This window comes from Neolamprologus brichardi, chromosome 11, assembly GCF_056152115.1.
Source record: "Neolamprologus brichardi isolate AB-2024 chromosome 11, ASM5615211v1, whole genome shotgun sequence".
Lineage (NCBI taxonomy): Eukaryota > Metazoa > Chordata > Actinopteri > Cichliformes > Cichlidae > Neolamprologus > Neolamprologus brichardi.
The window spans coordinates 7,580,018-7,602,101 of NC_142114.1; the positions used below are offsets into that span (position 1 = coordinate 7,580,018).

General features: G+C 42.4%; 3 protein-coding genes across 4 annotated transcripts; 1 reads left to right on the plus strand and 2 right to left on the minus strand.

Moving 5' to 3' along the window:
* Positions 1-754: 754 nt before the first annotated feature.
* On the minus strand, positions 755-5,340 carry LOC102785128 (E3 ubiquitin-protein ligase rnf146-like). 2 transcript variants are annotated; one of them, XM_006794911.3, is made up of 3 exons: positions 4,559-5,340; positions 3,853-3,911; positions 755-3,492 (listed from the first exon to the last, which is right to left on the minus strand). In XM_006794911.3, the coding sequence occupies exon 3, from the start codon at positions 3,481-3,483 to the stop codon at positions 2,323-2,325; it is 1,161 nt and encodes a 386-aa protein (XP_006794974.1). In that variant the 5' UTR covers positions 3,484-3,492; positions 3,853-3,911; positions 4,559-5,340; the 3' UTR covers positions 755-2,322. The 2 variants fall into 2 exon arrangements, with proteins under 2 accessions (XP_006794974.1, XP_006794973.1); XM_006794910.3 differs by having other exon boundaries at positions 4,554-5,340.
* Positions 4,733-6,297, plus strand: mdh2 (malate dehydrogenase 2, NAD (mitochondrial)). Its single transcript, XM_006794909.3, has one exon. The coding sequence runs from the start codon at positions 4,867-4,869 to the stop codon at positions 5,878-5,880; it is 1,014 nt and encodes a 337-aa protein (XP_006794972.1). The 5' UTR covers positions 4,733-4,866; the 3' UTR covers positions 5,881-6,297.
* On the minus strand, positions 6,295-20,427 carry rspo3 (R-spondin 3). Its single transcript, XM_006794908.3, has 6 exons — positions 19,531-20,427; positions 15,566-15,760; positions 14,882-15,025; positions 14,592-14,738; positions 14,264-14,449; positions 6,295-7,804 (listed from the first exon to the last, which is right to left on the minus strand). The coding sequence occupies exons 1-6, from the start codon at positions 19,625-19,627 to the stop codon at positions 7,584-7,586; spliced, it is 990 nt and encodes a 329-aa protein (XP_006794971.1). The 5' UTR covers positions 19,628-20,427; the 3' UTR covers positions 6,295-7,583.
* Positions 20,428-22,084: the final 1,657 nt, after the last annotated feature.

Genomic DNA, 22,084 nt, shown 5'->3' on the forward strand with positions numbered 1-22,084 from the left:
TATCCTCCAGCTCCTCTGACTATGCAATTATGGAAATGATTAGATCACTCCAGGCTGATTAACACTGAAGCAGACAAGACATTGAGGTATAATCAGCATGAGAAAGACTCATCTTTCTGTAGGACAGAGAAACACTGCAGTCATCTTCCCTCTTGTGTAGTTTATATCAGCTGATCCTTCAGATTTCCTCAGTGTCCATGTCGCTGTGGCCTATTAGGAAAACCTTGGCTGTAGGAATGTTTTCCGAGTGGGTATCGCTGCTTTGCTCAGTAGCTCTCATCTTCTGCATTAGGAACATTCAAAATTCTGAAGCGCTGGGCCAATTAAGCATTTCAGCCATACATAGTAAATATCATAAGTTGTAGCCCCCCCTCCTCTCCCCCTCAGTGTGTTGTTCATTTTTCAGTAACCCGCAGAGCAAATAAGGCTCTGTAAAAAGTACAAATGTTCAAGGATTGCAATGGAAAAGGACAGGTCCCTGGAGCTTGCTGAGCTTGTATCCCCTGTTCCCCTTCCAAAGGTTATGTTTCCTGGCAAGACAACCAGCTGGAGTGTTACTGTCTGCTGTGGTCAGAATACCAAACACCACGGATGTGAGTGAAGGGAAGCCAAATACTTGGTGTAGAGAAAAGGTGGATGAAATGTTACTTAAAGTGTCCCCATTGATTGTGCTACTTTTAAAATCAGGATGGAAATATTTTCCCAGACTATGCACTGTCACAGAGACGCCAAAACAACAAAATGCAGTCTCCAAACAGAGAGAAATAACTTCTGGATGTTGAAATGACACTTTATTCTTAAATTACGAACCATAAAACAAACAAAAAGGTTACTAAGCAAAAAAAAAAGGTTACACAATGATTTATTCTTCCAAATGGAAAGTTTAAAACTGAGCCGATGACTGAGGCATGTAAGAAATAGAAAACCAATGCAACTTGAAACTTCTGCAGGATGACCAATAGCAATGGTATAGATTTGTTCTCTTACTCCCCCAGACATAATATATAAGAGGGTTTACAACCATAAGAAATGCACAAACACAAAATTAAAACATTTACTCAAACTGAAAACATCAATTCTCCACATCCTGCCAACCAGTAGTGTTTAAGTAACTCTCTCTTCAAACACGCACAGATTAGAATACACATTTATTGAGAATACTTTAATCTGGGACACTAACATGGAAGCTTCAGAGGCATCAGCAGCTTTAAAGGCACAATGCTGCTACTCCACAGTAAAATGCCAATTCTTCAAAGCTGGGAAAACTTCTACACATTCATTAAAACATCTTAGTTTTCATAAAACTGCAGGCGAAATCAAACACAAAATCTTGGCATATAGCTTGATAACCTCAGGTTTCCAGATATTCTAGGTTGCTAATCATTAAGTGTCAAATTTACAATCCCATACAGCTTAAGAGCATCGTGTTGAAAATGTTTACGTTCTTCATCATGAACAAACTAAATTCTTTCTTTTCAAACCACAATTAGCTCTGAAATGAAACACACTTTGAAAAAGTTCAGTTGAATTTAAAACTTTAAGAAAATGCTTCATAATTAGTTAAATGTGAAGGAGATTGTTGAAGTAAGGTGGAGGCTAGGAATAAGGTATTAAGGGTTAAATTCTCTGCACGAGTAGGCAGATGACTCTAATGAGCTCATTTCTGCGTGCTATGTTAGCTGAGAGAGTTAAGTGCAGATGACCAGAATGCAGCCGAGCCGTTCATAATGGCTGAGTTCCAAAATCCCATTATGCCTTCTTTCACTGGAAGTCACAAATCTGACTGGGGCTAACACTCTGCCCCCCCTCTGGGTGTTAGCTAATAAATGTAAACAATAGGTAGGTTTGGCCGAAGTCACTTTTAACTTCCACTTGCCTGCAATTTGAAGAAAGCAAACTTTATACACCTGCAGCCAGTAGTGCACAGACTGACTACAGCCAAGTCTGTTGCACCTCCATCAAATGATGTGCTGAACAGAAAACGCTGTGTATTCATCTGACTCTTTACCAAGCTGTACCTTCTCTCTCTCAGAATGAGAACACTCAGTTCCAGACCATGAAAACAAACTTCTGCTGACTCTGTATTTTTGTGATGAGACTGTTAGAATCACGCAGATACCTCCAGATCATTGTGATCCCAGAATGGGGCACACAAATAGAGGAAAACGTGGTTCCGTTTATTACTGGATGCGTAGTGCATCATTTCTCCTGCAGAAAGTATTCCACCCCCATTTGATCTGTGACCAAGTGAACGACAGCATAAAGCGAGGAACAAATTAATGAGGAACACAGCCATTTGGTGATAATATATTAATGATCGCTTCACACTTCAGTCACTGTACACTGGCCATCAGGCATTCTGGACCTTCCACTGCTACTGGATGAGGGAGACAGGGAGGCAGACTCTGAATGAGGAGGGGCTCTGTTCTCTGGATTCAGTCTTTGTCTCCTTGGCCTACCCTCCCACGGCTCCACACGCTCTCCATCTCCCCCGTTCTCTTCTTCATCCTCCTCGTCCTCATCATCACTCCAATCTCCAGAGCCAGACTCATCTACAGAGGTGTGAGGGTCAGAGGACCTGGAAGGTGAGGCCTCCTCCTCCTCATCTTCCTCTCCTTCCCCAGCCTCAGACCGCTCATGAGAAGGTGTGGGCCTGGGGCTGATTTGCAGCTGGGAGAGAGCATCCTCCAGAGGGGGGCTAGTACTGGGGCCTGGCTGACCACCGAGGGAAGTGGGAGGTCTGGCAGGAGCTGAAGGGGCTGATACAGTAGAAGAGATACCTGTAACCTGTTGCTGTATATTTGTTAGTGTGGTATCAGCCCCATCAGCAGAGTTCTCTCTACTTGTAGCCCCCACGGCCCCACTAACACCCTCAGTGTCCAATCGCAGTCCTGCCACTCCCTTCTTGGGAATGTCTAAAACGTCTCTTTTCATCTTACGTCTGCGACCGTGCTCATTGCGCCTATACTGCACCATGTTCTCCAGGTCAGCTACATACAAAAAACCAGCAATGAGCATTTCGGCTGTCTTCTTACCCTTGGAGAAAGCGTCCTCCAGCTCACGGCTGGTTCGCTCATCATACTGCCACCAACCATTACGCCCCTCATAATACCAAGCGTGATCACTCGCTGCCCCACCTCGTCCTCCTGCTGATGCTTTCAGCTCCTCTGGAGAGAGAAGTGTAGGCCTTTCCAGGAAGTCATCAGGTACTTCTTGTCTGCAGAGAGCGCATCGTTTGCTCTGCCAAGATGCTCCTTTTACACACAGGAAACAGAAGACGTGATGGCATGGCAGTTGGACTGGGTGGACGCAGCTCTGCAGACAGATGGCACACTCAGGAACTGATAGGGCTGGGGATGAGTTGCTGGAGCCAGAGCATGATGATTCTGCACTGTTCCCACTTCCACCACCACTGTTGCTGCCTTTCTTGCTGGATGGGAGTGAGCTAACAGAGTGGTCTACCTCTCCACAACTAGCCATCATGAGGAAGTACTGGAAAAAAAAGACAAGAAATATCATAAAGGAAAATGTTACAACGAATGTGTTCTACCCATTTGTTTATCAGTAGTGTTAATTTCAAAACAGATGTATATTGTGTAAAATTATTAATATTACTGGAGATATTATTCTGTGGCTATCATGTGTAGGTAAATGAATATATCCTTCAATGAAATGGACACTATGAGGCTGATTTTTTTTAGTTTTATTGCTGTCATGACTACACTTAACATAACGTTTACTGTCACAAATTAGCAAACAAATAAAAGGCTAAATAAAACCAGCTTTTTATGTTGTCTAAAGGTACACTGGTACCATCACAAAATTCAAATACACTATCCATTTTGGACTTACTGGAATGAGCTTAGTGCTGATGTATCATCAGGAGAGCTGTTCGACCTTGAAACTTGCCACTGTCAAAACGAAAAGAGAAGTGAGCGAAAATGTGTTTCATCTTAAAATACATACAACTGTTCGGTACAATAACAAGCCATTTCTTATATGCACACATTTCCTCCCAATCAAACCCTTCAGCTCTGGTTACTTACAGGTTGGGATTAATTCACTAGTTATAAGTGAAACCTAAGAGGTTACTGTGTGTGATACAAAAGGCTGCTCAGTTACCTCACAACAATCAGTGAACTGTGCTTTGTGACTTAAACCTTCTATCGTTAAAGCAGGGCTAGTTACAAGCACATTATTTAATTAAATTTAACAGCTAACGATGTGATGGTTATAATACTCACAATAACTATTAATAGTATATATAAAAACTTGTCTGGCTGATTACCCAGCAGCTGGTCAAACAGTACCGTTTCACTTGTAAAACGAGTCGAACAATAACGACACAGAGGCTTTTCTCGACTGACAAAGCTTCCATAACAATGAAACCTGTTGTAGTTAGCTAGCCCTGGCTAATCTGACGGCAGCATTGTGACTCCAGCAAATAGACGGCGTTCATTTGATGGCGCTAGCTTATTTTAGCAGGGGCGACATAAAGAGTCAGAAGACATGTTTTTCTCACGACACAAACACCGCAACGACCGTACACGTACCGTACCGCTGTGTTGAGCTGGTTTTCGTTACAATTCTTTTGATGGTACTAATGTCCAATTCTAATTTGCCCACTTCTGCTGTTCACTGGCTTTGTTTTCCTACGAAAAAGAAGCTGAGACAAAGACGACGACGCAGCCGTACGAACTGACGCAAATCAGACGTAAAATCGCGCGACCATTATCTTCGACGCATGACAACTCGGTAGTCTTCCGGTTTGCTCGTGGCTAGAGGACGTTGGTGTCACGGGAGAGAGGGGCTCCGAAGGCATTTCAATTTTCACTCATTTCAGTTGCCGAATCAACATTCAAGAAGATGTTTTCCCGTGCTGTGAGACCTACCGTTAGCCTCGTGCGGGGCTTGGCCACCTCGTCACAGAACAACGCCAAGGTGGCGGTGCTCGGGGCTTCGGGCGGCATAGGCCAGCCGCTATCGCTGCTACTCAAGAATAGCCCGCTGGTGAGCCACCTCTCCCTGTATGATATCGCTCATACACCCGGAGTGGCTGCAGACCTCAGCCACATCGAGACGAGGGCCAAGGTGACCGGCCACATAGGCCCCGACCAGCTCGACGCTGCGCTGCAGGGTTGCGAAGTTGTGGTAATTCCAGCCGGCGTGCCCAGAAAACCAGGCATGACCCGCGATGACCTTTTCAACACCAACGCCACCATTGTGGCCACCTTGGCCGATGCCTGCGCCCGCACTTGCCCTGAGGCTCTGATCTGCATTATCGCCAATCCCGTCAACTCCACCATCCCGATTACATCAGAGATCATGAAGAAGCATGGAGTGTACAACCCAAACAAAGTGTTTGGTGTCACAACCTTGGACATTGTAAGAGCTAACACTTTTGTTGCAGAGCTCAAGGGCCTGGATCCTGCTCGTGTTAATGTGCCGGTGATTGGAGGCCATGCTGGGAAGACCATCATTCCCCTCATTTCCCAGTGCACACCTAAAGTCGAGTTCCCTGCTGACCAGCTCTCCGCCCTGACTGAAAGGATCCAGGAGGCCGGCACAGAGGTGGTCAAGGCCAAGGCTGGAGCTGGATCTGCAACCCTCTCGATGGCCTATGCTGGCGCCCGCTTCACCTTCTCCGTCCTGGACGCCATGAATGGAAAAGAGGGAGTGGTGGAGTGTTCCTTTGTCAGGTCTGAGGAGACAGAGTGCAAGTACTTCTCCACACCTATCCTTCTCGGGAAGAACGGCATCGAGAAGAACCTTGGCCTCGGCAAGTTGTCCGCCTTTGAGGAGAAGCTGGTTGCTGACGCAATCGGTGAGCTGAAGGCCTCTATCAAGAAGGGCGAGGATTTTGTCGCCAACCTGAAGTGAACAGTTGACCCCCTTAAAAAACAGCTGTGATTGAGAATTTGTTCAGTCTATTTAAAGGCATCTGGCTAAATTTCCATCTGTCAGTGTCTCCTCTGTCGTTTTTGATTTAGACTCATCTTGATTCAGATATCATCCTTTTGAACTTGGTTTTATTTGTCATGTATAATTGATGTTCTCTTCTCAAACATTGCTTTATCTTGCACTTAAGATTTGTGTACATATTGTAATGTTGTCTATATTTTGCAAAAGTACATTTAAATCAGAATTTCATATATTTTCATGTGCAACCCCACATTAGTGGAGACTTCTCTGCTAAATGAATGAGGAGGAAATACTGTCATGCCTGATGCAAAATGCAGTAGATGCTGCTGTTGAGCAAAAATAATCACTCCACCAATAAACAGTTTAGCTTTAAAATGTTTCTTTATTTATTTTTGCACAAAATGGCTTGAAAGGGTACACCCAGATGTGACTATCCTACATTTCATATCTCATATTCGCTTACTTGTTTAAACTGACCAAATTGGGTTATGGATTATTCAAAAATGCACACAAATTTAATAACGCACTTGAATAAATTCAAGTATATTTTGCCAGAGTAGCTTCAGCTACAGAAAGATGGGCTCCCAGTATCTTTTTTTTTTTTTAAAGTAAGCTTTTAAGGCCATATCTTCTTACTACTGCAATCAGATCTAAGCCAAATGGAGAGCGTGGCATCTGTGTACTGAGTTTCACTTCCTATTTGAGATCAGCTAATACTTGTTTGGATTGCACAAGATGAAGGTGAAGGGGCAAAAAAGAGAGATTAAAGCAGTCACAGGTACAAACCCATTATAGTTTTATTTGACATACAAGTGTTTTGGTTTCTAGTCGGAGCTGTATTGAGAGCTTCTATTTACACAAGAAAAACCAGTGGTAGATTAGATTTATCACTTATCTGGATAAAATTAAAATTTCCACCAGACATGCATACACTTGAAACTTTATGACCATAATCCTTTTATTCATACCAAGCGGGTTCCCCTTTAGCTGGACACACCAGATAGTTTGCTTACAGTGAATATTCTAATGATCTTGCAAAGATGCAGTTGCCTACAAGGTAGGTCGCCCTCAGCTGTAGTGATTATGAAGATGTCACGAGATGGAAAGAGCAAAAAAAAAAAAACCTCACTTTTTATTTTTATTTTTTTCTTTACAAAATCTGCACCAAATAAAGAGATCTAAAGAACAAGAACAACAATAATGACAATTCTTCTACATAATGCTGGAAAATCTACATTCAAAATCCAAGATGCACAATGTTGTACCAGAGCCCTATTAAATAACCATTTCAACAAACGTGTAATGTCTTTGTCTCTCATTACATTTCTCTGACAGTCCTCCACACTGTCACAGACAATTCTCAGTGTTCTGCAGTCCCAACAGCAGTCTCAGCAGTGTGTCCTGGACTTTTCATAAGAGACGCTCTCAGCGGTTGAAAAGGAGCTGAAAACAATAGCGGCTCCAGCCTTTTGGCTGAATGTGCCCCGTCCTGCTTGTGCATAAACAGTATATTCAAATCATACAGGTAGCAGCAACACCCCTGCAGAGAGAGGTTGTGAGTGGGGCAAACAGAGGTGAGGGCGGGGAAGTTTTGGAGCGCGAAGGATGGGAAGATGACAGAAGTAAGGTGGTGAGGCATTGGATGTTATCTCCCCCGAGCACTACTGGATGGGGCCGTCTACAGGTGAGACTAGCTCTGTCTCGTGGCCTCTGCGGTGCCTGTGCTCTGTTTTGTTCCTGTTAACAGAATCTTCACGTTCACCCGTGTCTCTCTCCTTCTCTCGTTCCCTTTCTCTCTTCCTCTCCCGCCTCCCCTCCTGATTCTCCTTATCTTTCCGGTTGTTGCGATTCCTTCCTTCTCTCCGCTCATTCTTCTTCCGTCCTGAAAATTAAGAAGATCAAAAAAATTAACGTCAGTGGATTGTGGGAGGTGTCAGTAGAAATGACTGCACAAGTATTTTCACAAAGGAATTTGGAATAAAAATATTGTTAAAAACTGCAGTAAATATAGTAAGATGTCAATAATATTTCAAAAGATTGTCCAGCTGGTAAACCTCTGTGAAGTAAGAAATGCCAATTCTAGAAAGTATGCACTTGAAAGTAAAGCGTTGTGCACAACTTTCATTTACAGTGCAACATGCTAAGGTTCTCACTAGATGTCAGTGTTTAATCAGCGGAAGCAGCTACGCTGTCGGGTCTATCAGCTGTTGCAGCCCTCTCCGTGTGTGATGAGTAGACCTTTGTCCAAAATAGAAAGCCTTTAAATAAACCCCCAATTTATCTGTTCTTGCAACACCATCTCATAAACAAAACAGAGAATTTTGGAATGTTGAAGGTTTATCTCTGCTCGAGCCATAGTTAATAATGATAATAACAAGATCCAGCCGCAGGGAGTTTTGGAGACAGGACCTGCAAGTGAAAGCAGAGGAGGCCCTTTCCTGTTGTTGTACTGCTGCCGCTCATGTGTGAGTGGAACGGAGCAGCACGGCCTGCTCGGCTGTTGGCTGGCCGGTCGGGGATTGTGAAACTGCTGAAGTCGGCAGTAGGCAGAGACACAGGGAGAGGGGAAAGAGAGATAAAGTGGGAGAGAAAACGAGATCCCTGTCTCTCTCCTGCCCGCTTCACGTTCACCCCCCAGCCTTCCTATGCTCCCACTCCGTTCATTAATCAAGGCAGGTGTCTGCTTGGACAAAAGGATCAAGTCTGACCCACACATTTTGAGCTTGTGATATGAAGCTCTCTCTGCCAGCTGTGTTTAACCTTCTAGAAATAATGAAAGAACAAGAGGACAGGAGACAGACACCACAGTGAGCGAAAAGTAAGTAAAAAAAAAGAATAAATTATTGCGAAGACAGGTGATTTTAGTGATGGATGGTTGGAAGGATGGACGGATGTAGTAATCTGACTCACTGACTCATTCGGGGTATGCCCCCTGTCCTCTGTAAACACAGGAAGTCCCCTTTGCTCTCATTGTTTTCTCTGCCCTGACACCATAACTATTTACAAGTTCAGTGGATTAGTCATACTGTAGCCCCTGTGCTTTTGTCGAGCCAGAAGAGAAACCTAATCCATGCCAGTGTTGAGATGATTACGAGAGTGTTTATCAAACCAACCTGCGTTTGGTTAGTTGGAACAGTTTCTGATGGGCCTTTTGTAAACTGTGTGTTGACATGTGTATAATGGTCCACAAATGGGACACCTTAAGAGGTTTTGGAACATTTTCAACCGACATTTAGCACATTCCCAAAAGTCAAGTTTTGATGAAAAATATCACAGAGTCTTAAAAGACTTTCAGTGAAGGATTTTTTGGCTGTGGGGAAAACACATGAAACACTTCCAGTAGCGTCATAATGTGGAACTTGAGCACATGGACCATCAGCTTTCTAAACCACCGTGAATTTAGCTTTTCTTTGCACAAAGACTGGAAGCGATCGGAAACTGTAATTTCTGAACAATGCAAAGGTTGCTACTTTTTTTGGAAATAAACGGGACGTAATATGTAATTATTTTTTTTCTGTTTGTTTCAGGATTTAAATTGGTTGCATGCATTATTTGGTGAGGTTCAGAGGCACTGACCGGCAGATTTTTAAACCTTATGTCAAGTCCTAGGGGCCAGAATTGGTTCAGCAAAGACTCCAATCTGCCCCACTGAAAGGCTCTAAGGAGTACATAGGTTTTAAACTTTTAGCTGTATTTTAATACATTTTACAGCTTTTCCTATTGATAAAGACCTCCCCCATTGCCATTCAAACTGTGCCAAGGTAGATAAGAAAAGATTTTCTGTAAATTAACCACAAAAAAATAAAAGAAAAATACGTGTTTTATAATATAGACAGTCCGAATGATTAGTTAAGTATCTTTATGCTGACAGAAATGAGTTTCCTTTGATCCAGCCCACTAAAGATCAAAGTGGTGATAAAAAATGAGTCTGACATCCCTGCGCTAGATGATCAAGTTAGCAAGTTTTTGCACTAAGCGAGCAGTGTCCTGGCATCTCAGCACATAGCTGGCATGCTTGACAGTCATATACATTTTGACATAGTGTTAAACCATTAGTAGTAGCTACTCTTTAAGGCTGAGCCAGTTGTGGTAACTGCCACAGCTGGGAAGCAATGGAAACATTTATGATTATATGACATATGACATTTCTGGCAAATCTGGATCCAGTATAAATTTGAGAGTAACTACTCTCAAATTCAACATAAGACGCCACAGATGACAAACATTTGTCTTTTGTTGTAAGTTTCCTGTAATCTATCATTAAGGATCATCTGGAATATATGCAAAAAATATGTGAGTTGGCATTTACAAGAGCTTTTTAAGGCTCTACGATTAATGCTGCTCTAGTCCAGTAACATGGGATATATAGGTTATAGCTTAGGGGAAGCTGGGCACTGAGGCAATCATATTTTAGGGGAGGGCTGTGCAATCCTATGCGCCCCTCTGGAGACACCTCTGTTATCAGGCCATGTTATTCCCTTTGAAATGCCTGCCTGTACATTATAAGTTAGTGTAGATCTGCTGAACTGGCTATGATATAACTGCAAGAAATCTGTTACAACATTGTCACAAAGGACAGGATTCAAGAGGGCTTTACTATACTGACTGCATACACAATACTCTCTGTGTGTGTGGTGTGTGTGTGTGTGTGTGTGTGTGTGTGCGTGTGTGTGTGTATGCTGGAGCAATAAGGGAGCAAGCATGCTACACTAAAAATATCAAAATAAAAAAACTAACAGAAGTATAGAGTGGTGAAGGAGGAATAAAAATCACAGACCGTATTAGATGACTTTATAACTGTGGTGAGAACAGCAGACAGACAGAGATCAAATGAGAAAGTAAAGGGGCAGTGAGGGTAAGGGGAGGTTTGTGTCTATGTATGTGAATGTTTAGTGGGGGCACTGTAGGTTTTATGGTGGCACATCCCCTGTGGCAGGCGTTCTGTCGTCCGGGGAGATTTTGGCGAGAGCCAGGCGGGGATTATAGGCTATGGGCTGTCCCACAAGTGGAATGTTGGCTGCATGGTTGGCAGAATGTCATGGGGGGCTGTGGGTGTGTGTAAACCTCCGCCCTGGCTGACTGCTTGCTGTTAGTTGGCTCAACTGTCTCTAATATGCATGAGTGTCACTGAGGGTGTATATGCTGGAGTAGAAGGGGGGCTAAGGTCCATCCAGCTACAGCGATAGTGAGGTGAACTGCAGGCTAATTGAAGGACAAATCAGACATTACAACTATTGAGAGAGAAGGCAGCAAATGAGGTTGTGTATGTCAACATCAATAATTTAGCTCTGAGACTTAGCATGTCTGCTTCCCCACAGTTTTACACCTCTTCCGATTTTATATCACTAATTTAAAAACAGTGCTTAATCAGACCCAGGTGGCATTTGGGATTTTGAAATCGTTCTGTAGCTTTGCGGATGTAGGAGCTACAATAGCCGACACCTTTGGAGAACAAAAGCTTTTTTCCCCTAATATCAGTCATTTTGAAACAATGCATATGAACTGTGCTGTGATTGGACACATACAATCTATCATGCATACACATATTTTGTATATATTTAAATTTATTTGATTATTTATATTGAAACAGGTTTTAATCAAGTTGCTAAAGTTGTCGTTGGGTTAGTTCTTTGTTGCACTGCAGCATGTGACAATTCAAAGATATACTTAGGCTAAAAAAGTCGCTCGTGGTCAAGGTAGCCATTCATGTTACCTGAATCCTTGTTGCTTGCACGAGTGGCAAAAGTACAGACATTCTGTACTTAAGTAGAAGTGTAGATACTTGTGTTAAAAACTACTCCAGTTGAAGTACTTTCTTCAACTTCTTTACTCAAGTAAAAGTGAAAAAGTAAAGTCTCTGAAATGTACTCAAAGAAAGAAAGTAAAAAGTAGCTGCTTAAAGGACAATTTTGTCATCCATTTATATGCACAGGTAATAGGACCACAGGTGCCACATTACCAGTCCATTCCTGGGGGCACGTGAGAATGCAAATGTCAGCACAGTTAGATGGGACAGTAAGCAGTCTTTAACCTGCCCAATCTTGATCTAGTACACCTGAGTGTTTACATACTACCTCCTGCCATGTGCTACATGTGAGAAAGGGTTATTTTTGACAGTTTCCTAGGATGAGTCGCGCAACTTCATCTGAAGATTACATGCAAAATTATGAACACTTACCCTGCAAAGTACAGCACAGCCCCTACCTTTTAACTGGTTTAAACAAAAAAAAAGAAGAAGGAAAATGATCTTGCCAACATGTCAACATTTACTGATTATGCATGCCCGTAGCCTTTTATGAACTGATTAAAGGTTCTGTCGCATATTTCCTAGATTTAATACACAGAAATTTGGACACAAAGTATCACAAGAGTTTAGGTTTGCGGTACAGATGAGTGAAAATAAAAGCAAGAAGAATAAGGAGAAAGAAGAGCAACGGTAAAGAAAAAAACACAACAGGGTCAGGCCAGATTGGATGAAATGAGTGAAGGACTTAGTGTTCTAATGTGGAAGAGTAAAACAATGTACTGAGAGAAGCAGGAACAGAAGAGGATAGAAGGGGGCGGAGGGGCAAAAGGAGAAAGTGCAAAAGAGGAGAAAAGGATGAGGACAAGAGGAAGGATGTATCAGTGTCAGAGAGCTGTTGGAGGATTACTGGAGGCTCTCTGAAGTCAGACCACTGACCCTCTAGCGTGTGCAGAACGTAAACAGCGGGTAAAGGATACACCGAGGCAGATAATTAGCTCCCACGCACCAGGGTTTCTCTTGGAGCTGGGGTGACTGGGTTATCCCACAAAGGAGCAAAGTCGATAAGAAGGGTCTGTACTGTGTCTGTGCACAGATCTTTCTTTCTTTTTCGTTCTCTCTGTCTCTCTGTGTCTCTGTACCCCTTTCGTCAGTCTCTGGCTACATCAACAGATCCGTCGACTCTACGCTAGACTCTCGGCACCGACCCCAAATGACTGGGTGCGCTAGCTGGGAGCTTATATGGGGGTCTATGTTTTCTTTGGTTTGTTGGGGAGTGTGTGTGTGTGTGTGTTGGGGATGATGATGAGGGGATAGATCAGTGAAAAGATACAGATAGGAAATGTGTGAGAGAGAGACAGAGGGCACATTTCACAGTCTGCCTTACAAATCACGCCAACTCAGTATACTCTCTTCACAAATTACCACTCTGAGTAATGGCTGTGTAGTTATTTCAGTGAGACAATGCTGGTATGTGTGTGTGTGTGTGTGTGTGTGTGTGTGTGTGTGTGTGTGTGTGCCTGCATGGAAATGTGAGTATGTGCATCTATTGCTCTTGCTTGAAATGGAGAATGGCATATCTATATCTGGAATTGTTTGTGCCTGTGTTGGTTTGCATACGTGTGTGTGGGAGAGAGTTATTGCATGTGTGTGTGTGTGTGTGTGTGTGTGTGTGTGTATTGGCAGCTGTGGGGATAAACCAATACTGATCCCCTGGTCGCCGCGTGCCTCCCAGGGGGAGGATGTTGATGTTGAGCTGGCTGTTTCTGCTCCAGAGTCAACTGCTTTTTTGCTGCATCACACACACACACACACACACACACACACACACACACACACACACACACACACACACACACACACACACACACACACACACACAGTGTTTGTTCTGTAAGTGTGAGGCCCCAGGGGGCTGGATCTCAGCCTCCTACCCTGTCTGCAATCTGTCATTTAACACTACAGAGCCCAGGCGAAAAAACAACCAGCCGTAGCCACCAACCACCTCAGCAACCACACACGCTCAGTACGCACAACACAAGATGATTGTAAATGCACTACAGCTTCGGGTTTAAGGGGGACGAGCCCGTCTGAAAGCAGTTTGCACTCTATTCATTAGAAATAATCACGCTATCCCCTGTTTACTAGGAGCACAGAAAGCAGTTTTACTGTTTCAAATCCAAAGAGCTCTCGTGGGAAAACACGCAGCATAGCCATTGCAACATCACACATGTGTTCTCCCCACTGTCCTCACTCTAGCCACAATGACAGTCCTCTGAGTAAACAGTCGTAGTCCTGAGCGGAAGAACGGCTAGCTCTGGTTGTTCAAGCTTAAGCAGTGTGGTCTGGAATTCATAGAGAATTGAAACCGTGCCATGTAGCTCAAATACAATGTTGGCAGTAAGTGCGATGGGTCAGCAGCGATTACCAAAGACAGTGTAATATATAGTAAGCATCTTCTTTGATAATTCCTTCTGGGGGGGGAGGGTTGTGTGTTTTTATGTCGCATCACGTGGGATTTAAGTTGGGCACATAAGCAGTGCTACTCTGTCACAGCATCTTCTCAGAAATTATGTTTTTTTTTTTTGTTTTCTTTACCTGGACATTTCCTCCTCCTGACCATGCACTCTCTGATCTCAGAGACCTCAGGGCAGGGTTTGCCAAAGGACGACGGGTACTGCATGACCTGCCTTGTGCGGGTCTCCTGGCCCCGCTTGAAGCCACAGGTTCTACCAGATTTCGAGCAGGGGCTCCACTCGCTCCATTCACCCACCTCACAGTGCACTGACAGGAGGAAATTGGCAGAAGGGGAAATATAAGGATAATAAATATTTTGTAAAATTTTGACATGGGGTTACTCGCTTTTTCAAAATGGGTATTTACCAGACATTTTTCTTTAACATATCCACACTCACACTGGACTGACCTTGCGGTATGCACTCCATGAGTTTGTCATTGGGCTCATAGTCCTCTGGACAGACATGGTGACACATCCCACTGAGCTGGTATAGGCCCGGCCGGCACTGCTTACACATGTCGCTGCTCACACATGACTCACAGTCTGCAGGACACTCTGCACAGACAAAATGTAATCTGGCATGTAATATGTTTAATGTAGTTCTATATAAACTAGTCCTGCAACCCAAATAAATGAAATAAAAGGCAAACTTAAAAAAAAATCCCCATGCCTGATTAATGTAAACTCTGAGTACTCACTGAGAATACACTCCCTCTGTGCGTCGCTGCGGACCAAGCCCTCGGGGCAGTTCTCCTGGCACTTGCCCAGGTGAAGGTAGAATCCTGCTCGGCAGTGCGTGCAGAAGTTCTTGTTGAAGCAGGAGTCGCACTCCGACCTGCACTCTGACAGAGAAACACAGACCCACCGCCAGCGTTTATTTAAACCATACAAGTTATCGTGTGTGTCCTGCGCGTTAAATATACAGGGTGTCACTGTGTCTCTCTGTGTGTGTGTGTGTGTGTGTGTGTCTCTCTGTGTGTGTGTGTGTGTGTCAGGCTGGAAAAACAATATGGGACACTGCGGGGAAATTAATGTTTACAGGCTGGATCATGATAAATGATTTTAAACAAAGCAACTCTTGATTTCATATAATGTCACCAAAAGGAAACATGCTAACAGGGTCAGTCTCATGTTTTCCACTTGTTCAAGAACATGTAGGCCTCTACTTCATGCCATACTACACTTCACTAGGCAGGGCATATGATTTAATGATACACACAAAGTCAAGTTACGCTTTTAAAGACACCATATTTAGCCTGATTATTTCAGTGCTTGTGCTCGTTTAAATTTGGATGTTCTTTTTTCATTGGAATCATGCAGTCAGTTAATATATCCATAAAAACTCTTTTTAAATTTTTATATTTGCAGTTTATTTGACTCACTTGTACAGGTGTTTCTTTCAGGAGAGCGTGTGCCATAAAAGCCTGGCGGACAGGAAGTCATGCACACCCCGATCTGCTTCATCCCAATCCTCTCCAAATGCATGAAGAAGCGCGGCTTGCAGGAGAGACAGCCATTGTAGTCAGAGCAGGTCAGACAGCCACCCTGCTGGCACCCTGAGCTCACACCAGAGATCGCTGTCGAGAGGAGTGGGTGGATGGGTTTCACATTAGATATAGATCTCACACACAAAAATATTAGGATTCTTATAAAAAAAAGGAATATTTATAAATAAATATGACATATTTTTCCAGATATTTTAGGGCAACCTTTTGTTTCATCACTCGCAGCTCAAAGTTCTGAGTGCATGTATAACTCATTCCTTCAATGTTCCACCTTATTGTACTGTATAAAAAGGCAAAAAGAGAGAGAATACCAGTGCTTTTCAAAACTACAAGAGGAATGCTTTTCTTACAGAACCTTTTATATCTTTTTATAATAGAGGCAAAACTCACAACAAGCACTTGATATCTGAGTTTTGCATTCTCAAGTTCCTGTCTACGTTAGCTTTAAAATCTTGCAGTGATGGTAGTAAAACAGGGAATGAAATGAAAATGGAGAAAAGGTTAAAATCCACATCTTTAAGTGTGAGGCCAAAGGTAAATTTAGCTCCACCAGGAATTAAATATATTTACAAGGGTTGCATTACACAAGACAAACCACTTAATGTCACATTAACTTAAAGCCCAGGGCCAATGACAGCAATTTATTTCATATTTGCAACTCTGTTTATGTGCATAAGTACTGAAGTGTTTAGTTTATGTTGATATATATTTAAGAGTAGAGTTGTCCTCCCCAACTATATACCAGTTTGAGATGATTCACCACACTTTGTCTTCCATGGATGAAAGTACAGGTTGTAGATTTTAATCATTTTAACTGTATGTTGCAACTTTGTCACCGGCATGTTTAATGTCTCTCAAATTCCAGCATGTTTGCATCAGTGTGATAGTATTTTAAGTAAACGAATCATAACAAAGGCTAATAGTGACAAATTGTAGAAATATGACTTCTTTGAAAAAACACAACAGTCTTGTATAATATTTGCTCTTTGGTGTCTGATTTAAATTGGAGCACAATGAACAGCGATAAAGTGGACAACCACAGAGGTGATTTACTGAATACAACCTGACATGCACACCAGGTCCCAGGCACCTACAGTGTTGCTGTCTCCATGAAGAGATTGGTTAACACACTTCTTTAAATAATGGCATGTGTAAGTTAATGGAGGGTTTTGAGAAACCCTCTCATGGACAGCTATGTGACAGAAACATATTAATCCATACAAGGAGTGACTCCTGTGTGAGTATATAGGCAATAAGAGTCTTTGAGAGATTTCCCACGTTTTATATACTATTATATTCACCTATGCTGCGCTGCTGCTCCTGTTTGAGAGGTGTTGCCATAATCACGTATGTCAGGTAAATTAAAAGCAACCCCTGCAAGAACGTCAGGAATTGGTTTTCCTCCCCAGTCTTGGCATTGCACGCCACTGGCTTTCATTGGCCAGCATTTTCAACTCAGGGTTTAGCTGTCAGTTTACCATAGATCATGGATACTTTGTTTGAAATATCCTGACTATCTTTACAACTGCTGTCCATTTGCCCACATGTGTTCCTGCCAAGTTGCCCTGATTCACAGAAGCCTTAAAACACAGGAATTTGGCCTTCCCCTTGCTTTTGCACCAACGAAACCTTGGTTGGACAGTGGTAACTTGCATAACAGCAAGAGTTACACATATAATAAACACATTTGCACACATACACGTTTTGTTTTTCTTTTTCAAACCCCCCCCCCCCCCCCCCCATTTCATTTCATCCAGTGTGTTACATGCTTACCTTCATGCCTCTCAATTCACCCTGGCTTTACTGTGCACAAACTCTGTTGTTAGCCATAAATCAAAGCATCCTCCATGAAGCTGAAACATCTTCATTAACTATAACTAATATTAATGTAATTCCCACTACTAACCCGCCCCCTTTGTTTCTGGGTGAATCATCACAGACAGGAAGCTCACAGCTTGGGTTCTGTCTCTGTGTGGTGATTTGGACCTGCTAACTGAATGGTCATTGACCCACCCCCACTCACTCTTACCCCCTGCTTTCCCTCTAATGTCTGTACTCATTCACCCTTTCACCAACTAATCCCTCCATCCTCCCTAATATCTGCTTTCTTAGAGGAAGTTGGGATTCATAGAAGGGCCTATCAACTGATGGTTACTGAGTCAGTCTGTAAGAAAGAAGAATAACCTACTCCTTAACACAAAAACCAATTAACATTGGGTCAGTATGTCAATATATGCTGAGATTACAATTTTTTAAATCTCTTTGAGTAAAACAACATATTTTAGTGTATTGTGCTGCACAGAAGTTGTTGACGTTCTCCTTTCATCTCTTTCACACTCTGCTGAGAGGCTCTTTAATATTGTTTAGAGGGAAATAAACACAGAAAGTGAAAATATGCGGGGGGTCTAAAGCAAACACTGATGTCTGTGTGGTACAAACACACGTTTAAGGGAAAAATAATCAACTCATTACATGCCCGATAGATTTGACATCTATCTGGTCATGTGTGCAGGTCTGAGCTCTGCAATCTAATGTAAAGAGAAACAGGTGTAGTGAGATCTTTTAGCCCCAGGTGGCAGGGATGAAAACATCACTCCAAAGGTCCATTGTTGTAGATCACAGACAGTTTTGACCATACTTGCAAGCGATACATGGAATATTCCAGTTATCACCGCTCATCTCAAACAGAGTTAGTCACAGAGCACATCTGGAGACCCTCAATGATAAAGTGTGCGTAGGAAGAACAGAAAAAATACTTTATTGATAATTATTTCATAGTGTCATGGAAAAAAGCTGCTCATTGCCCAAGAGAGGAGACATATTGTTGGACCCCAGAGAGATATATGAGAGCCGAAATACCTTCACAGTCAGTGTGGAACTTCTCTGCTGTTTGCTGGAGTCAGTTTTGCATTGACTAACATTTTGCACAATTACAAGAGTTACATTTTGGATTCATATTCACCAGAACGTGAATCCATCAGAATGTACCCTGCGTGATGTGCACCAGCAGATTAAAAAAAATCTCCAAAAAATGTTTTTTAATACTTTATAGTATAAGGCAGCAAATTCACGTAAATCTCACTAAGTATATGAGCTAAAGCTTTATTATTCACCAACCCTGAAACCAAACAAACAACAAACTCCGCGCATGAAGTCTGCTCCGCTGACCGCTAGAGAGCGACGGGAACCATGAGACCGAGCGCACAGGGAGGCTGCTGCAGCCTTCAGGTGAATGAATCCAATTAAGGAAACGGGGTTTTAATAGAGAGCTTGAGCCGCTCACCCAGTCTACCCATGGGCAAAATATATACATTTAATTAAAAAACAAAAAACAAAAACGGAAATACCAGTTTCCAAATTAAGCAAAAATACATAACATTAAACTCCATTGCAGAAATTAGAGTTGGGAGTATGGATGATGGTAATGTGTTGTTGTTGTTGTTTTAAGTATTTTGTTTTTATCTATTTATTTATTTGTTAATTATTGCTTTTAATCCTGTTTCATATGCAGAAAAATTAAATGTCACCTGAACTTTTATTTGATGATGTTTTGATTTGGTGATCACTTTAAAAGCGCATCAGGAGGATTGTTTGATAACTTTCATATCTGCCAATTTATTACACGGCACCGATTAAGAAATCTGACCAAAGACTAAATATGGGAAGATTTGTTTTAATGGCAACAGAATGTACGATGCAGATCTTGGTAACTTCGACTGAAATCGGTCAATAAATATTGTTGAGCATAAGCTGACATTAAATGAATATCAATTAAAAACAAGAAGAAATAATATACAAGCCTAATAATAGGACTTTGTGGCGGGGAACAGCACTTTACTCACGTTTATGTTGCCGGTGCCTGGAGCTGCTGTGCTGCTGACAACCAATGTAATCCATGCAGTGCAAGATGATCAAAACAAAGGAGAGTTGTAATTGCATAGTAGCCCAGAGGTGAGACTCGTAAAGCCGATGTCAATGTTCGCCAAAACACTTATTAATAAGATTCCGTTTTCTGTCCCCAGACAAAGACAGAGGCGGGATTGCAGGTAATTCCTAGACACAGCGGGACCCCCAGCAATGTGGTGATATGTGGTGATGGTAATGTACAGTGGCCCAATGATGCCAGGGCCGCTTAGACTGTAACATCCTGGATAAGGTCCACATATGTGCCAAGAAAGCCAGACTGAGTTAGGGATCCGTTATCCTTGTAGTAATAAAGAACATCCCCCCCAACAAAAAACACCCAAACAAAAACCAAACAACCACGCCAAAAAGATGGATTTTCATCCGTTGCGAGGAGGAGAAAAGTAGAATCAAACATCAGTGAAGGTCGCAAAGAAAAAATAGAATGATTAATGAAGCATTATCGTGACTCTCGTGAAGTTTGAGGGATTAAATCCATTTGTAGAACTCCAAATGAACCTTTCCCTCCCTCTCCAAGTCTTTCTCAGAAGAGATGCGCCGTGCGTCCCGGTGTACAGACTGCGCTAATATGCCGAGGGTCTCGGCTTCATCTGACCATCAGCTGACGTAAAAGCCACTACAGGACCAACAACAGAAAAGACAAATTAAGTTTTTACGTTAAACAGCTCGCGTTGCTCTAGCCACCAAGCGCACACCTCCTCCTTCTCGCTGAGCTACAACTGAACCAAAGTAAATCTCCACAGTTTCAGCGCTTTTCTGCTTTGCGTGCAGGACCCATTCACTTCCCTCAGCCCGCTGATGACTTCAGCTCTCTCTCTCTCTCTCTCTCTCTCCCTGTCGATCTCTCTCTCTCCGAAGCTTGGGGTATGCCCTCTAAATAAACTTTGGAGTTCAGAGAGAGAGAGAGAGAGAGAGAGAGAGAGAGAACCTTGTTTTTCAGCGAGGATTTAGTAATGTGAGCTGTTGCTTCTCTGTGATTCCTATTTGGTTTTGCTGTGAAGCTTTGGATGATCATTACTCAGTTGTTAAAAGATGTAATCAGATGTATACTTGAGTTTTGCTAAATCTTTTGTGCAAATTAATTTCTGTTTGATAAGCAGAAGAAACTGATAGACAGTGAATGAATCCCTGGGTAATTTCTACATCTCATAAAGGAGGTATTTCCCATCCTAAATAATATAATAAAACATTAGTGCCGATGTTTTTGAAGATGTTTTGCTTTGGCTGACATTCTTTGGTCAAATTCAAATCAAAACAGTTTTTCTCCCACTGAAGTGACATTTTAAAGTCTCTCCAGTCGTACTGAAGTCTGCTGAGTACGTATCTGCCAAAAACTGTTATTTCATGCATTTGAAGCGTTGTGAGATTGCTTAAATGAGGCAAGTGGTGCAAAATGGTCTCATAACGTTCTTGATAAATGCGATCTTTTTCTTTTTTTTTTTTTTTTGCGACAGGGAGGGATAGTTCAGCAGGGAGGTAGAAAATCCCCAAAAAGCAGTAGCATCTCACTGTATTGCCTCTAGAGGGAGTTCCATAAAAGCTTGTGGCACAGATTCTGCACAGAAAAGCATGGGGATCAGTAGGTTATGGGGAACTTTACACTTGACCTTTGTTTGATGAGTCACCGTTTTTTTTCTATTTATACAATGTAGAAGATCAGTCAAGAGAATAACAACAAAGTTTAAAATAAAATTAACCCAAGAATAATATTAAATCTTGTTTTGGCCTCAAATTATTTAACATCAAGGAAATATAAATACACTATCAATCAGTGTATACATATGTCGGGACGACCTAAGCACGCAGACGCAAACAATGCAGGTTTAGACATTTTGGTGATAAATTCTGTTAAATGGATGGACTTTGTGATTTACTTCTACGTTTAGTGAACTACAGCCTCTAGAGACCAGAGCAGAGCAGTGGAAAGGGCAGCTGAAGCTTCATTTGTCTAACTAGTGTGTTGATGTTTAGGGGGAACAGTATCCACGAGTCCAGTGCTTTTCCTCCCTGTGGCTTCTGGTCTTTCATCAGTCACTGTGCTGAGGAAAGCAATACAAACACAGTGTGGACTAGTTCTTTATAGCAATACTTCCCTGTTTGCCTGTCTGTACTAACTCAGGACCAGGACGGTGAGACATAACAGAGATTGATGCATTGTTTTAAACCCTTTCACCTCCACCGAGGCGGACGCCTGGATCCAAACTTTGCCACAGATGCGTTAATGTGGAACATGTGACTCTAATACACACATTTGTGTCTTCTTGCCTTCCTTTTTGTAAACTGGTGTGTCTTTGAGCAGCGGCATAGTAACGCCTTTGTTAAACTTTGTCAGACTATGAAATGTAATCTCATGTGTCTCTCTTCCATGATTTTGCAAAAAAAAAAAAAGTGGGGGGGGGGAGTGTTGCAAAAACATTCAGATGCAATATTATGAAAAATTATGAAATTTGCCACCTTGCTTCCTTTAGTCCC

Bases quoted from the DNA above. Each gene is read 5' to 3' on its own strand.
- LOC102785128 (XM_006794911.3), bottom strand. From the start codon at position 3,483: ATGATGGCTAGTTGTGGAGAGGTAGACCACTCTGTTAGCTCACTCCCA.
- rspo3 (XM_006794908.3), bottom strand. From the start codon at position 19,627: ATGCAATTACAACTCTCCTTTGTTTTGATCATCTTGCACTGCATGGAT. The intron at 14,739-14,881 runs GTGAGTACTCAG...TTGTCTGTGCAG, and splicing joins ACAGAGGGAGTGTATTCTCA to AGTGTCCTGCAGACTGTGAG. The intron at 14,450-14,591 runs GTCAGTCCAGTG...TCCTCCTGTCAG, and splicing joins CATGGAGTGCATACCGCAAG to TGCACTGTGAGGTGGGTGAA.
- mdh2 (XM_006794909.3), top strand. From the start codon at position 4,867: ATGTTTTCCCGTGCTGTGAGACCTACCGTTAGCCTCGTGCGGGGCTTG.